This window comes from Sprattus sprattus (assembly GCF_963457725.1).
Source record: "Sprattus sprattus genome assembly, chromosome: 1".
In the NCBI taxonomy this organism is placed as follows: Eukaryota; Metazoa; Chordata; class Actinopteri; order Clupeiformes; family Clupeidae; genus Sprattus; species Sprattus sprattus.
This window is the reverse complement of record NC_137920.1, coordinates 48,613,814-48,630,990: the sequence shown is the minus strand read 5'-3', so window position 1 is coordinate 48,630,990 and position 17,177 is coordinate 48,613,814. Positions and strand designations below refer to the sequence as shown.

General features: G+C 41.7%; 1 protein-coding gene across 5 annotated transcripts; it reads right to left on the bottom strand.

Moving 5' to 3' along the window:
- Window positions 1-748: 748 nt before the first annotated feature.
- emsy (EMSY transcriptional repressor, BRCA2 interacting) lies at window positions 749-16,790 on the bottom strand. Of its 5 annotated transcripts, none has more exons than XM_080836648.1 (20): window positions 16,682-16,790; window positions 15,544-15,655; window positions 13,458-13,557; window positions 13,026-13,100; window positions 12,762-12,937; window positions 12,509-12,664; window positions 11,354-11,613; window positions 10,660-10,894; window positions 10,347-10,565; window positions 10,113-10,262; window positions 9,129-9,302; window positions 8,900-9,036; window positions 8,603-8,779; window positions 7,928-8,129; window positions 3,839-3,997; window positions 3,498-3,653; window positions 3,035-3,216; window positions 2,397-2,942; window positions 1,726-2,109; window positions 750-1,530 (listed from the first exon to the last, which is right to left on the bottom strand). In XM_080836648.1, the coding sequence occupies exons 1-20, from the start codon at window positions 16,712-16,714 to the stop codon at window positions 1,333-1,335; spliced, it is 3,831 nt and encodes a 1,276-aa protein (XP_080692774.1). In that variant the 5' UTR covers window positions 16,715-16,790; the 3' UTR covers window positions 750-1,332. The 5 variants fall into 5 exon arrangements, with proteins under 5 accessions (XP_080692778.1, XP_080692774.1, XP_080692775.1 ...); XM_080836649.1 differs by having other exon boundaries at window positions 15,544-15,652; window positions 16,682-16,788; XM_080836651.1 differs by lacking the exon at window positions 16,682-16,790 and adding an exon at window positions 15,926-16,012.
- Between the last annotated feature and the right edge of the window lie 387 nt (window positions 16,791-17,177).

Here is a 17,177-nt window from a genome sequence, read left to right as displayed (position 1 = left end):
CATCAACTGTACGGACACTGACACAGCACTGAGAATATACCAAGTAATTGTAGGAGTTAAACAAATGTGCAATATAATTAAATCGAAAGTGAAACTGAAGCACTCATTGAGAACTTAAAGCCTTATCCAACAATTGCATTCATAGACTTGAATAAAACAAAAAAAATACTTTTCTTATGGCATACACATTTCATAAACCTCTTCAGAATCGCAGGTTTTGAAGTGTTACAATTGAATAACAGGGCTCTCTGTGCCTGCATACAGTATGAAGCTCTCTCATGGAAAACCCCACTTAAGGGGTCGAATGGAGAAAAACAGGTTCTTAATATGTGTACTAACTCTCACAGGCATAAAGGGCAGCTTCTCAAATGACATAGGTCTTTACCCACTACAAAAACCCCTGTAAACTCAATGCACTTTACCCCTTAGAAACCACTCACACATAACAAAGGCAGTCACTGGGATCCACCGAGAAGTCTACCCAACCTCAGTCTTATCTGTTTACACTTGTGATGACGTTTGTCCGGGTACTTTCCATATTCTCAGCTGTGAAATTAAGGTTGACTGAGTTTTTATGAAAAGTCAAAGACATTCAAATCAGTTTGTAAAAGCTTTTAATTAATCTGTATTAAGACAGTTATCTGCTTATAATGAGTTTTTGCAACAGGCATAAGGTATGCAATCTTATGAGAAACATATTCTACATCTCTTTATTGTTTTCAATTACTACTTTTAGCCTCACTTAACAGAGGATACATTCAGCAGTTTCTTTTATGATCACTGTAAGCAAAATTAGACCTGCGGATGGTTAAATGAACTGTAACATAAAACCATCTTCAGGTCAAGTGTTGCTTACAGTGATGCAGCTCAAATATAAAAAAAAACAACAAGATTATTTAAAAGTTGTTCAAATGAGAAAAGTTTAGTAAAAAAAGAAATAATATGTAAAATGTACAGAAATGCAAGTAACTTAGACATTTCAGGATTAGGTGCAAGCAATGTCATTTATCCTACTTGAACATCACATCAAGTCACAAGTGTCACACTGATGCATTAAAGCCACTCATATCTACACTATCTTCAGTCAAATACACAGGTACAACTGATCATACACCAACCCAAGACTTGGACCTCTGAAGCGATGCAAGAAACAATACAAACAAATACAATATTTTTTTTTTATTCAGGATTATCCCAAATGACGTTCATTTTGGTTGATATTTTTTTTTTTAAATCTATTTGCTACCAAAGTTCACTTCATTTCGTTTTCAGAACTTTCAGAACTCTGAGGTTCAGTGCTATTGGTCCTCACAGAAGGAGCCCCTATGAGGCTCAGTGCGATTGGTCAGCACAGCCTTCCATTGGACTTGCAGCTGCAGCCTCATCATTGCTGCTGTCCACTTCCTGCTCCATGATGCTCTCGTCGTCCAGACGCTGGCTGGTGTAGTCTGTGATCTCAAGGAAGCCGCTCTGCTCCACCACAACATTGGACTGGCTAGAGTCTGGCATGATTGAGTACTGTGGGATGACCTGCACGACACAAACATTAGGTCATTGGATGATCAACACAACAAGATTCAGCTGCTGGGGGGTTCTTTCCACTCTTTTCCACATTTTTGCACTTGCAATAGAAGCTGAAATATATACTTGGCAGAAGTTTGTTTGAAAGCGAAGTGAACTCTGTGATGAACAGATCACTGCTACCTGAAGAAATTCCCACTGTACCTGAATGACATCCATTTCCTTGTTCTTCTGGGAGGCGAGGCCTGGCATGTGGCTGTATTTCCCCAGCTGTTGTTTTGAGTGGTGCAGCACAGATGCAGAGCTGCTGATGAGGGAGGTGGCGGGCGGGTCCTTGGGGAAGGAGGTACAGTCACTGGAGCTGTCCACAACCATCGGCTCAGCGCTGGGGTCAATCTCAGCCTCAATCATGGAGATCTTAAGGATGTCTGACACAGAGGGCTTGTCTTTAGGATGGCTTGTGCCTATGCTCGTCTCTGGCACCACTTTGCTTGTTGCTTCTCCACTGCTGGTTCTTGGGGGTGACATGTGACTGCCAAAGGTAATTTTTGTCACGGTTGCTCCCTGGGTGATGATAGGCTGCTGAACCTGTTCAAGCAGACGAAGAGTTGTTCAAATGTTGTGCAAATATGTGTTATTAAGAGAGAGAGAGAGAGAGAGAGAGAGAGAGAGAGAGAGAGAGAGAGAGAGAGAGAGAGAGAGAGAGAGAGAGAGAGAGAGAGAGAGAGAGAGAGAGAGAGAGAGAGAGAGAGAGAGAGAGAGAGAGAGAGAGAGAGAGAGAGAGAGAGAGAGAGAGAGAGAGAGAGAGAGAGAGAGAGAGAGAGAGAGAGAGAGCTGTGGCATTATTCCACTATTCCTCACAACTACATACTCACCTGGCCTGAGGAGGGCTTGTCAGATCCGACAGGGTGGTGCGCCTGCAAGGGTGGTGGATGGGACAGTGGAGAGTGGAGGTTAGGCCTATTGTGAGACGTCGGGGCCTGTTGGAGCTTGGGTAACTGGGGAGTGTGGGGAGACGTCGGGGCCTGTTGGAGCTTGGGTAGCTGGGGGGTGTGGGGAGGCTTCATTGAAAGTACGACCACTGGGTGAGTCCCAGCGCCTGGGGAGGACTTTTCCTTTGACGGAGCCAACTCCTGAGGTTGCGGCCCTCTCTTAGGGGCTAGGATGGAGGAGAAGGAGGGCTGGCTGACTGGGGCTTTGCTCTGCTGCTGGGTGGGTTGGGTTAAGTTAGGTGGTGGTGGTGGTCGGCTCTGTTCTGACTGGGGTGCCACAGTGGGTCTCTGTTGAAGAGGCTGGACGGCAGGTTTAGATGACCTATAGAAGAGCCCTGTCTGTGGATCCAGGGTATCCCCCTCCATCTCTCCTTCCTCCATCACCTGCTCCTCCGCCTGTTTGCTCAACACACATGGACTTCCTCCACTCTGTATGACAACAATGGCAATAGCAGATCATAACAAAGGCAACACAAAAGAACACAAAACTGCAAACTGAAAATGAGGTGGTTCAGTGGTACCTGCTGAATGAAGTGTGAGCTCGTCGACGCCAATGATGACGTTGGGCTGGACTTTGCTGCCACCACCGTCTGAGTGTTAAACAGGGAGGAGACAACCTGCTGCTGCTGGGGGGAGGAGGACGAGGTGGCCACCTCACTGACTGAACCTACAGCAGGTACAGCACTGCATGGTGGGAATTTACCTGCACAAACACACACAATAACATCCATCAATGCACTCAGATATCAAAGCTAGTTTCACACAAACAGTGAAGACTGGTGTTTCCTTTCAATCAGGATTTAGATGAAGAAATGAAAATGATATTGAAACTGGGAATCAGTCTTTTTGCAGGGTACAAAAAATATGGACTATGACTTTGTATTTGTCAACAGGAACCCCCCTAACCGTTAAAACATGACTGAAGAGACTGAAGAGCTTCTGTTACTAGCCTAGCCCAGCCCCTGCCCCTGCTCATGCTCATACCAGCTGGGATGTACTCTGTGAGGACCTCAGCCTCCCCCTGTGTGTGTCCCGGAGGCTCTCGGGACAGCCTCTTCTCCTGAGCCATTTGAATGGGAACAGCCATCTGGCTTAGATCAATGGTGTGCTGCCGTAGTTTGGAGTCAGTCTTCTCCCTCACTGAAACAGATCAGTGTAATGACTGAGTTGTTAGGGGAAAACCCTGTCATTCTTCCTCATAAAAAAAGAGTCTCCTCTGCTGAAGCGGTATGCATAGAAGATTAGCACAAGGCAACTGGCAGCAGAGAAATCAACACTAACAGAATGGAAGAGAACCAGACCAAAAGCAGAAGTAGGAGATCCACCTGTTGTCTGCTGGAGCTCAAGCAGAGCCTTAATGGTGGAGGTGGCAGAATGAGACTCTCCCAACACATCCTGGTAAATAATGGTGGGACTGGTCTCAACCTCCTGTTCAGTCCACTCCTTCCCCCTGGAGGCCATTACCCGAACAACTGGTTGAGCATCTAAAGCCAAGTCAGAAAACAGTTTTAGTTTTGTTTTGTTTTAGTTATATTAAACTGTGAACTGTTTTAGGTTGGAGATACCAAAACATCTATCTATTTTCTGAAATGTAAGCAACTTTAAACAGTGGTTTCATGACACATTTATGTTTGAACTCAGCACAACAGGTCCAATAATATGGAAGCAGTGTACATGTCAAATTTAATCCAACTCTCGTCTCGAGTTTTGCTGCCGGTGGGCAAACCATTTAATCCAACTCTAGTCCAAACCATCTGACCTATCAATTAGCTGAGTTCAAGCACCCTGCCAAGCATAACGACAGACTCGTTAGTGCTGCAATGGAATCAATACTGTGAAAACTGTGGGGGTTGAAGCAAAAACAGATGAAAAGTCTAAACAAAAAAAACACAGATGAGATTCCTTTGCAGCCGGAGAGGACTACTGCCCCCTGCTGGTCAAGACACATGGCAGACTGCCTCATGTTCGCTTTGTGCTAAAAAGCTCAAGTTGTGGTTACAATTGTGTCACGAGATATATATATATACATATATCTAAGGACATATTTGCATAGCTGGCTAAAGCAGAGCCATATAGAAAGACATCTGTGCCACTCCTCTTGAATTCATCTAAGCTCTATGTCAGATATACGTTGGCAAAACGCAAAAAAATAGCACTAGTACAAACATACTGATTTGGCCCAATCCACATTCACGCTGGTATCGTTAGGTGATCATTTGAACTGGCCCAATCCGCAGTCGCATTGATACCGTATCTGATCATTAAAACTGGCCCAATCCAGACCCATTTATATCGTTATGTGATCATTAAAACTGGCCCAATCCACACTGATATTGTTATGTGATCATTAAAACAGTTCCAATCCACAGTAACACTGGTACCGTTATCTGATCATTAAACCTGGCCCAATCCACACTGATATTGTTATGTGATCATTAAAACAGTTCCAATCCACAGTAACACTGGTACCGTTATCTGATCATTAAAACTGGCCCAATCCACAGTCACACTGATATCGTTATCTGATCATTAAAACGGCAATGGAGCCATTTAGCCCATGCTAACAGGAAACATAGTTTGCTTCAATGAATTGACGTTGTAAAATGGTGTCATGACTATAAGCCAAAACGACTTTAAGACGAATTAAATCATAGTTTGCTTGTTTCATCACTGAATATGCTAAATATGAGTAGAATAAGCAGTCTCTGTGACTCATGCATAAGAAAAACGTAGCTGTGCCGAAGGACATTGAGAAGGAGATTGCGGCACAGGTCAAAAGGCTCAGATTGACACCAGTCACTGTACGTAGTATTCATGATTTCACCCATTAAGTGTGGGTTCGCCTTTAATGTGGTTTCTCCTTATTTTTGTCCTCCGCCGCTTCCTTTCTCCTTCCACAGCCAAAAGACCAAGGGCTGACAACGCTAGTGCCATTTGCAACTTCTTACCAGACATATTCTCGGTTATAAGTAGCTATATTACAAAACTGTCTTTTGCAAGAGTGGTGTAAAAATGGTAAGCCAACACTGTTTTGTTTACAGCGCAGTCATTAGTCGTCCGGTTTTCCTTTTAGAGTGATGAATGCAGACTACACTCACCTGCTGGTATAGAGTTATATTTATTGTTTAAGGTTCTATTCGTTCCATAATGTTTTTAATTTAGTTCATGAGGAGATTAGTTATGATGATAAACAACAACAACAAAAAACATGGAAGTGATCTCAGGGGTCTATTCGTCGTAAGGGATTAAGTTTAGTTAATCAATTGTCCTATTAGCCAGTTAGAATTATCGAGATGATTGAGGACAGGATATATCGGCTGTCGACGGCTTATACCGGTCTACCCATGTCGCTTATTTTAACCAGGCTAAACTTATCAGGGCAATCGGGTGTGCCTGTCCTACGTCAAAAGGAGAAGCGTCGATCACCAAAACCATGATTTTCTGTCGGTACAATGGCTATTAAACTCAATGAAAGAGACTCTTTTTTTTTTCTCCAGGCGATGCACATGAACGCTTAAGAATACAAGACCATAATCATGGCAAAATGCAACACCGCCACCGCTGCGGGAGCAAGACAAGAAGCTGTGTATGGGGCTGTTTATGGGGCCATATACATGTACAGTGCCACTTTAAAGTATGTGAACCCCTTGACCACTTAGGAGTTTTCTGTTGTTTTACCATGATTTTTCATTTTTTTCATCACCAATTTTCCATAGAAGGAATGTCAGGTTTATGTTTATCATTTGCGTGTACTTTTTTTAGAGGGAATTGTTTGAGTAGCCAAAAGACTACATGAAACATGGAATTAGTCCATTTCAAAAGTAAGTGAACCCCCAGCTGAATTGGTAAAGTCAAGCAGGTAACAGATTCAGTGAAACTTATTTGGGTGCTTAATTAGTTAATTAAGCAAACCGATCATCTGAGACATCCTTAGGGAAAGGTTTGGGCAACACAGATTAAAAGAGAGAGGAAACCAACCAAACTACTGTAGTGCCAAGGTGTACCCACACAGATCAACAATGCCAAAAGGAAACAAGATATCTGAGAACATCAGGAAGAAGGTTCTGACAGCCCATCAGTCTTGGGAAAGCTATAAGACCATCTCCAAAAGATTCCAGCTCCATCCATCCATCCGGGACAAATAATTTAGAAATGGAGGGCATTCAACATGACCGCATCTCTGCCTAGAAGTGGACGCCCATCAAGACCATCACCAAGAAGCACCAGAAGAAGAATAAATCAGGTAAAAGTCAACCCACACATCACCTCTAAAGAGTTTCAGACCTCTCTGGCAGCATCTGGTGTAAATGTACATGGGTCTACAATCAGACGAAAATTGAATAGACATGACATTCATGATCGGGTTGCTAGAAGGAAGCCTCTGCTCTCAAGAAAGAACAAAACTGCCCGTTTCAACTTTGCCCGAGAGCACTTGGATAAACCAAAGGCCTTCTGGAAGTCCCTTCTTTAAATAGATGAGTCAGAGATAGAATTATTTTGTCACGATCAAAACCAACAATTTCCGTCTGATTGTAGACCCATGAACATTTACCCCAGATGCTGCCAGAGAGGTCCGAAACTCTTTAAAGGTGATGTGTGGGTTGACTTTTACCTGATTTATTCTTCTTCAGGAAAAGCAATTTTCTAGTTATATGGTTGCTAGTTCGATTCCCCTCACCTCCTTCTCAAGTGTAGTTTTCCATTACCTTGTAAGTCGCTTTGAATAAAAGCGTCTGCTAAATGACTTAATGTAAATGTATAAATAAGAAATTCAATCAATTGGAGCAGTGAAAAGAAATTGTGTGTATTTCTCTCTTTTCTTATCATGAGTCCACCTTTTCTACAATAATGATTTGCTTTGGTGTACTAATAACACGGTCATATAATTATGAGTGCATTGTTCTCCGCATCGCCGACACTCCAAAAATGTATGCAACCACTCGCAAAAAAACGCAAGACAGTCAATACTCGGCTGTAGTGTTTGAAATAAATGGCTCGAGAAGGTCTTGTAAAAAATGTTCCTTGTCGGCTGAATCTGTAACGCTCATACAAGAACTCATCATGATGGAATAATGGATCTTGGAGATCGCGAAGAACTCTCTCACTATGAAGCGCCAATTAAACTAAGTGGTGGATTCTAAACATTTAAGTTCATTGATCCCCTGGAGCCCATGAATGATAATCTTCTTTGGATTCACAATCATTTAATTAACGTGTTTGAGAAGGGCCAGGGCTTATTCACTAACTATACAGTGATACCAGAGTAAAACCTTGCTCCGAATCTCAAACAACCCCACAACGGCACAATTCCAGCGCAAAGCCAGAGAACTTTAATTCATGCCGAAATGTAAAAGAGTCTTTAATCTCTATCGTTCTCCTACAGTGGTATTCCAGACTAATGTTCTGACACATACCTTGAGTATACATTGACTCAGATGGGGTTGGGCTGCTTTCTGTGAATGTTGGTGACGCGTCCTTCGGCACCCCCTCCTGGCCAGGCAGAGCTCCTGCATCTGAGGGTCTGGCCACCTGCTGGAGGGTCTCACTCACCAACTGTCGAGTATGCTCGCTCACAACAGTTGTCTGAAAGGTCATCGGCTTGGGTTTGATTAGTACCTGAAACCAGACAAAAATTTAAAATTTAAATTTGTACTTTTGTTAAAATGTATACTTCTATTTATGAAAGTGGCAGAAAAGATATTTAAATATATAGCCAAATATTGCAAATTGGAAGTACTTATTCATAATCCAAAAATGGTTAGCCCCATTCTAGCAACTACAACTATAAGGTCTACAGATGAGTTTGGACAGTTAATTATCTAATCATGTTTCATCTTCAAAAGCTGACAACTAGAACAGGTTTTGTGGAAAATGGAGGATTCTTTGAAAGACTGATGGACATGTCATCAAAAAAAAGCATGTTATGGCACAATCAGTCAATTCAATATGATCTGTGATTAAGCTAATCCTACCTTAGTTCATTTATGGGTGATTCCAACATACAAACACACTTTTCCAAACTCTCTCAACCTCACAAACAATAGCATCAGTCATTAAATCGATCATTCCAAGATTTTTCTTTTATTTACTTGAGTTTTTCCTTGTTGTCCATATACTATCTTGGTGGGGATGATTTTGGTGGTAGTAGTAGGCTGCATCCCTGGTCCTACGCCTTTGGGCTGGGTGACTATCATCTTGGTGATAGGACGAGAGGCAGTGATAATAGCCGGCTTTGCTCCAGGAACTGCTTGTAAAGTTTTCTCTCCCTGTAGAAAGATATTCCAATGAATCATGAACTATTCAAAACAACAGTGTTTATGTACTGTAAATGTAACAGTATTTTGAGACAAACAGTAACCACAGACAACACAAACATGAGAACATACTCCTGCATTTAACAGCGTAGTGACAACATTCTTCCCAGGTAGTCCTTGAATTGTAGTTCCTTTCCCAGTTGTCTTCTGGACAACAATGACATTCGGCTTGGAACTCATGGGGATGGTGGTTATCTTTGTGGTTGTGCCTAGAGTGCAAAGAAGTGCAAAGTCATGAATTCCCAGACATCATGTGAACAAAATGCCATACCAAACACTATGTTACTGCTGATAATCTTACCAGACACTATGTTACTGCTGATAATCTTGCCTCCAAGCGATGCAAGAGATTTGGGCACCACTGTGATAATGCTGCCACTGGTAGTTTTCACATAGGTGGCCCCTCCTGGAGAAGTTGACATTCTGCCCGCTATTGTGGGGCTGCCTGTTGGTCGTGAGTATGTGGCCTGGGTACCTGAGACAAATCACAATAAACACAAAATTTGTATTGTTAATGGGGTGATCAGATCCAGTTCAATTCGCAAAATGACCAGCTACTGGATAATCCAACAAAGTTCATATTTGAGAAGCCCTATGTGCAAAGTATATCAATACTTTCATATGTACGTTACGTTTAAACACTGCTGGTCCAATCTATTGGTTGCTGGGCATAATTAGAGCTTTTTGCTCAGCAATTTGAGCCAATTACTAACACTAAAGTTACAGCAGCAAAAACAGGCATGGCTGACAGGAACATTCACAGGATTGGACAAATGATTCGATGAGCATGGAACGTGGCAGAAAATTAAACGGAATTTGGCAAAAAATAAAACAGATTTCGAAGGGTACTGTTATGTTGGTAAAGTCTAATGTTGGTAAGTTTGCACTCAAGAGCTGATACTTCTGCTGACAGGTGTTCAAATTGAACTGCTCAATGATAAAACCAAACCCCTCATAATAAAAAAATCCACACCAAGGAGCCAAGCTGTGCAAAATTAAACAGCAATCAGACCTAGACAACCATCTAAACGAACAGCCATGGAAGAAGAGAATGACTAGCCTGGCCCATAATGTTCCATAGGAAATGTTAAAAGTGAAACTAGACATAAACTAAATGATGTAGCCAGGTTAAATGAAAAAAAAAAAAAAAACAGTGACAGAAATACCAATAAACTCTTCCTTTAGGCGCTGTCCCAGAATGCCGATTTAAAAAATGTAACCATCATTTTTCAGGGATCACACAAAATTAAATTTGAAAAGAAATGGTCAACCAAAGAGTTCCCACCTGTCGGTGTGGACACCAGTTTTGTTGTCATAATGGCTCCATTGCTGCTGACCACCATGATGGGGGAAGCACTGTTGCCGGGCAGATTGGCAGACGTCGGCTTGGGGAGGATCTTACTGGGCTGCATCTGCTGCGTGATGATCTTCACTCCTGTTGTAAAAACAGACAATCATAATTCCTCTTCACGTAGGCAGGTGTATAAATCAGATATGTGCTTTCCACAGAGATGCTCACCAGACTCCTGCTTGATCTGGATGCTAGGCTTACTGATAGGGGATGTAGAGGTGGTCTGAGCGGCCCCTAATGATGATGGAACAGGGCTACCCTGCTGGATCTGTTTGGACGACTGTTGGTTCTTGGGAAACTGAGCCAGTATCTGTGTTGGTGTCCCAACCAAAGTCTTTGGAGAGGGAAGTCTTGCTGTGGCAACTTTCACAGCTGCTGAGGAAGTGGCTATTAAATGTATGAAGAATAAATCAGAGATGTAAACACAAAAGCACAACTTAAAGACACAAAATAAAAAACAGTGTTAATGGAGTAGCCTTACCTTGAGCTACAGAAGACATGACTACAGAGGGTGTGGAAGACACTACAGAGGTAACAGCCACAGTGTTTGTGCAAGAGCCTGGGGTGGGACTGGTTGGGATGACAACCGTTTGCTTTTGACTGGAGGAAGTCAGAACTGACGTGGACACCAGCTTGGACATGGCTGCGTAGTTGTGGGACTTGGAGAGGATGTTGGGAACGAAGCTCGAGCTTTGAGAGGTGGTTACAATAATCACCTGAGAAAACAATAACATGAAATAAATTTCACATTGCCCAGTCGAAGAGAATGCTTTTTCATCACAATAACAAAAACAGCAACAAGAGATGCATTTCCACAAGGGAATGCAAAGTGTGTTTTGCTCAGAGGCAGAGGTAGATTCCTAACCCTAACTTCACAGATGTGTGGTGTGCTTTGAACATTCTTCACTGGGTGGCATCACTCAACCAATGAATCCTAATGAGCTATAGTAATGTGCCTTCTAGAGGCCAACTTGCCATAACAAAATTTTAATTTTTGACTAAACGTTTTTTTAGCTGTGTCAGTTGCAGCGCCCCAAATGGCCAAAATAAGTGTAATCACATAATAATAATTTCAAATAAGTTTAATCGCGTAATAATTATTTAAAACAAGTGTAATCGCGTAATAATAATTTCAAATAAGTGTAATGACGTGATAATAATTTTAGAACACTAACCTTTTGGGTGGTGGTGTTGGTAGTAGGTGTGGTCGGCTTGGTGAAGGTTATCTTCACTGGGGAGATGTGAGGAGGGAGAGAGTTGGCAATGCTCTGCATAATATTACTCATCTTTGGGCTGCCACTCACGGGCACCGTGATGGTTTTTGACATTGGGGGCATGATCTTGGGCACCTCCTTCAGCATCACTGGGGTGGAGCTAGAAGAGTTAGTGCGCCGACGTTTGCGAGGTTTCTCATCCTCATCTGCACAGCTCACACCTGAGGGCCACACACACACACAACAGGAGCTATGGAACATCTGAACACCTACAATATCTGGTAGCTGTCTCAGGCCTGAGGGCCACACACACACACAACAGGAGCTATGGAACGTCTGAACATCTATCAATATCCGTTAGCTGTCTCAGACCTGAGGGCCACACACACACACAACAGGAGCTATGGAACGTCTGAACATCTATCAATATCCGTTAGCTGTCTCAGACCTGAGGGCCACACACACATACAGCAGGAGCTATGGAACATCTACAATATCTGTTAGCTGTCTCAGGCCTGAGGGCCACACACACACACACACACACACACACACACACACACACAACAGGATCTATGGAACATCTGAACATCTACAATATCTACATTTCAGAGGCATTTTGGACCTTACATTTCTGAACAGATTTTAGTCCTATTTTCCTTAATCTTTTTACTGTTAAAATGTCTTAAATACAAAATTCCAGATGTGCTCTGAATATTCATGGTTTAACCCGTTTTCAGCTAAATTCCTTGTTAATAAGGTTTCTGAGTGCAGTGCCTCCCTATCCCAAACACTGCATCACATCCCATGTACTCATCATCTCGGGAAAAAAACAGTGTCAACTTGAGTCAAGGCCAAACTAAATCATGTTTAGAGACTGGAGGGGCTTCCAGAGACAAATCCCCAAGTATATTGGTTTCATTAGAAAAGGGAATTACTAGATCACCAAACTCATTTATTGTATTGGTAGTGGCATTCCCATACCGTTCAAATAAATTCACACAAACACTGAGGCAATCAAATAGACATTCATAGACTGATTTGTTCATATTCAAGTGATCAATGTTTTGAAATCCAACTTTAGTAACAGTATCGTAAAACGATGGTCACTCCACTCACTCTTGACATAAACTGTGCTTCCGCTGGGGAGGACCACCACATTGGACGCAGGGCTGGCAGGCCGTGGAGACTTGACGGTGGGAGCTCCGCTGCCGCTGGGCGCAGCCACGTTGGTGGCTGTAGATGTTGTACTTGTGTACGAGTAGCACACCACCACTGCAACAGAAAGGCATTATGCATGGAGATTCTCAAACCAACAGGCCTAGTGAGAGGATCTGTACACCTAAAATTATGCCATATCTGATGGACTTACCTTCTTTATTACCAGTCTCCGCAGGTGGGAGAAGGGATGCATTTTGGTGGGCTGTCGCACTGGCCACAGCATTAGCAGTTACTGTGAATGCTGTCTGAGGAACCAACCTGGGCATCAAAGGGACCAGTCTACGCCCTTCCACAGACCATTCGGAAGAACTGTTTGGTCCAGACATACTACACAGGGGAGAACAAAAAGGAAATGGCACCACACAACAAGTCGTATCTAAACCACTACACACCATCACAAGAAGAACAAACTTACTGATATGCAATTGTACTGAGGCGCTCATCATTGACAGCTCTGCGGACCTCTGCACGATGCCGTTCAGTAGAGATGCTGCATTAGAAACACAACTTTAGCATTATTTTCATTAAGTGCAAGTATACATAACAATACTGCACAACAACAACAACAACAACAACAACAACAAATATGCCTTCCTGAGCATTCCCCTTTTCAAGGTTCAAAGTATGCCAGCACGCTGGAACATTTTGCGACAACGGGGCATAAAACAGGCTCATTCCCTGGCCATCTATCGTGAAAGTGAATTCAATTGTGAAGTTGTTAAATAATGGCTGATTAATGATCTCAGTCAGAAGTGAAAAGAGTAGACTTGAAAAGTGAACAATGCAGACCAATTTTACCATACATACTAAGTCATATCCATAGGCACACCAAGGACAAACATGATACCTAAGGACTTTTGTAAGTTCCCCAAGAAGATCTTTCTTATCCTTTGTGAGATCCCCTTGTGCTCGAAGAGCACTTATAACACCAGCATACGCCTCCAACTCTGTGCACAAAAAAATTTGATATAATTATATTAATTTTGCATTCACACAACAATCACATTATCACTTTAGAAACAGTTCTAGCTAACAGGAGTCTGTTATATGTATTTGAATAATAAGTTCTAGCTTACAGGAGTCTGTTTTATGTATTTGAAATAATTTCAACTCCTGTACTGGAGGCCCCAGGCTTGCAAAATCACAAACAATTGCCCTGAGTGAAATAAAACTCCCTCCTGGAGTCCCTTCTTCTGCTCTTCAAAAACCACCAAAAGAACGAGTCGTCAGGATGGTCGTCAGCTAGGGAGCTTATGCATTAGTCAGAAAGGTTAGGTTGTGTTTGATGCCAGAGTCCACTGCCACGCCAGCATTCCACGCCAAATAGTGCACCAGACAGGCCGAGATCAACACAGTTCTGTGCACATAACAGACAAATGTGTACCTCTCATACTGTGGCATTTACACCACAACATGAATTCAGATTTAATTCAAGTCTGAGAAATCAGTGATGTGTGTAAATCTAAATGTCTAAAAAAAAAAAAGTCTGAAGATATCATTAGTAAAATAGATCACACTGATGTGCAACCTTTACAAAACAGTAGAAGTTAATTAAAAGTTTTGGAAGAGTGATTTATTTACAGAGAATATCCCATGTGAATAGACTTTGTGTAAAATAGATGCATAATAATATTTCTTATGATTGTTGCAGTCTGTGCTTGTTAAATAAATGTTTTTATTATATGGCAACGACAGTACGAGCATTCTGATTGGCTAATGGGTAGTCATGCCAGCCACGCATTGACGTTCTAGCCGGTCTGCGGTCTGATAAGTATTCTTATTGCACACCCCATCAATCTTAAAAATGAGTGATACCATGTACCAAGTACTAAACATTACATCCTTAAAAATTAGCGATATATCAACAGCCATGAGCATGTATTGATAGAATCAGGACTCCTATTATGAAATAATCTGAGAACAGGAAACCAGTTGAATGTCGTGGTAACATGACAGTTTATGAGAGTTGAAGAATAAAGACTCAAGATTTCGCGAACATTTTGATATCGGGTAATAAGCGAAAATGTGTTATTGAAAGTGATGATGAAGACTTGACTACTATAGTTTGAAAACCTTGTGTTTAACTGTAAATTAAAGCCATTTAAGCTGAGCCCTGTTGTCCGTTTTCTATTGATCATTGTAACTTGAAGTTAGCAAGTCATTGTTTGCTAGGCAACACCTGAAACACTGTGTCGTGAGAAGACTTGAGAGCTGAACAAAACGACATGATTTCTATTTACAATTACCATTTATTTTCAAAATGAAAAGAGCTTAAATGCCATATAATAAACAACTTACTAACCTCGACCGTTCGGTCATGCAGGTATATCAGACTTCGCCCTCGCTATCGCTCGGTCGATACCTTACGGCCTCTGTCTGATATTTACCTGCATGACCTCACTCTCGGCCAGTAAGTAGTTATTATTGCTTGACTATATCTACTTCTCTACATAAGAAATGGTCTGAAGAGTGTCTGCCCAAAGGGCTACCATGGATTTAGACATTTTGCAAGCCCTGAGGATTAATCAAACAGTATCTTTCCCATGACAATTTACCAGTGCAGTAAGACATAGATACATAACTGGGCCCGTGTTCACAAATCAACTTAAGGCTAAAAGTAGCTCCTAACTTTCTGATTTTGGAGAAACTCCTAAAAATAAAGGGGGGTGTCAGTCATAACCTTGTGACTAACTGAGAGTAATTTACAGTTTAAGTACCCTAGCGCTAAAAGTCACACCCACGTCTGGCTGAAATAAAAAGTAGCCCTGCCAATCGGTTGTGACCACCCTGTTTTGGTTCATTCACCATGAGACGTGACGTCAACTGAGACTTTAGTTAGAATCTTTGAGTGTGCATTAGGAGTACTCTTAGTGTTGCTTTGAGAATACAAGCCCTGAATAAGAAAACACAGAGAGAGCACATAATAAACTCACCAAGCTTCCGAAGTATTCTTTTACACTCATCTCTACCAAGATCAAGAAGGGTAGGCCACACCACAGGCATAGTGCCAACAAGCTGTGGTTTCTCCTGCTGGATCATGTACTTCTAAAAAAAAAAACACACAAAAACAGAAAAAGAACCTCTGAATAATAATAATGCATTCACATTTGATTCCTGTTTGAAAGTCAGCAACGCAACAAAAAGTTCTATACTTAAACACTAGGCCTACTCCATCATTTTACAATAACAAGGGCTTGTAAGGAACGTTTTTTTTTTTTTTAGTTTAGAACCTCCAATTTAGGACATTCATATTTACGAGCCATATGGAAGTTACAACTGCTATAATCACTTCTGAAGATACTGAGAGGACACTACCTATGTTTATAAAGAAAACCGAATGTTAGGTAACGTTACATTGTGCCGGACATTAGCCTATATGTTGACGCACAACGCAACTTTGTTGTTTTGGAGACGAGGCTTAGTGGGTGCACTGGCAAGTGACGTTGCCGCTGAACTTAACTTGACATTTCATATTGTTTGCATTCTTTAGTTTTTTTGGAAGGCAGCCTGGAATCTTTGTAGGTTCAGCTAATGTTAGCTGTTTAACAGTTAGTTGGCTGTCGTTAGCCATTAGCTATGATATGCTAACAAACAAGAAAATCGATCAATACAAATACTGTAAAATGTAAATTATTTTCACTCATATTTTAGAATATGATCCATTATCTTCATAACTGATGTGCAATTAGTCTCCTCTTGCCATTATGACAGCAAACATATTGAATGGTCAACTTTAACGTTACTCATTGTTAAACTAGGACAGATATGCATAGGTTCCTCCAGCAAGCAAATCAACAGAAGTCAAATGACACCAAACACAATCAAAACGTAACATTATTCCTGTATTAGAATGATTAACTAGCATTCTAACATACAGATTTCGGCTGCAAATGGAGGCCAAGGAGGCGTAACAACACAGCTAGGATAGCTAGCTACCTAGCTACTACAACAAGCTCAATGGAAATTGCTGTTGAGGTAACGTTTGGTTTCTTGTTATTGTCAACTCAGATGTCGTAGATGAAGGACAACCACCCGATTCAATAGATAACCATGGAACGAGGAAGAGATTACCTTTTTGATAATGTGCTGGTAGTCAGGAATCATAGCAGTGAGAACCACATCGTTAATATTTCCACAAAAATGGGCTCAGAAACTCATAATTGTTAGCCCTTCTTCTTTGAAGGGGTTTATGGTGGTGTCGACTCGATGCAGCGCATTACCGCCACCTACAGCATAACTGTCATCAGCTCTCCATCGTTCTCATTTAGAAAGAAGGCTCATCTTCTCTCAAGGAGTTCTCTTATCTGTCAATTGTTGATCCTCCTACAGTTGAGTGGAGTAAAAGTCACAATGTTTTTATTTTTTTTCAGTTTTGTAGAGTAAAGCTGGCTTTCAGTACATTTTCCAATTTATTTTAAATACAAATCGCTACATAGTTTAGCACTTAATTATGTATCAAAACTTAACATCCCTACTGCTGTGAGACCACTGACTTAACTTCATCAAGGTCTGTTGGCTGTTCTAGAGCCCAGACCAACATCGAAGGGAACCACCCTTTGCAGTTTTG

Bases quoted from the DNA above. Each gene is read 5' to 3' on its own strand.
- emsy (XM_080836648.1), bottom strand. From the start codon at position 16,714: ATGATTCCTGACTACCAGCACATTATCAAAAAG. The intron at 2,943-3,034 runs GTACCACTGAAC...GTTGTCATACAG, and splicing joins GCTCACACTTCATTCAGCAG to AGTGGAGGAAGTCCATGTGT. The intron at 1,531-1,725 runs GTACAGTGGGAA...TGTGTCGTGCAG, and splicing joins AGGAAATGGATGTCATTCAG to GTCATCCCACAGTACTCAAT.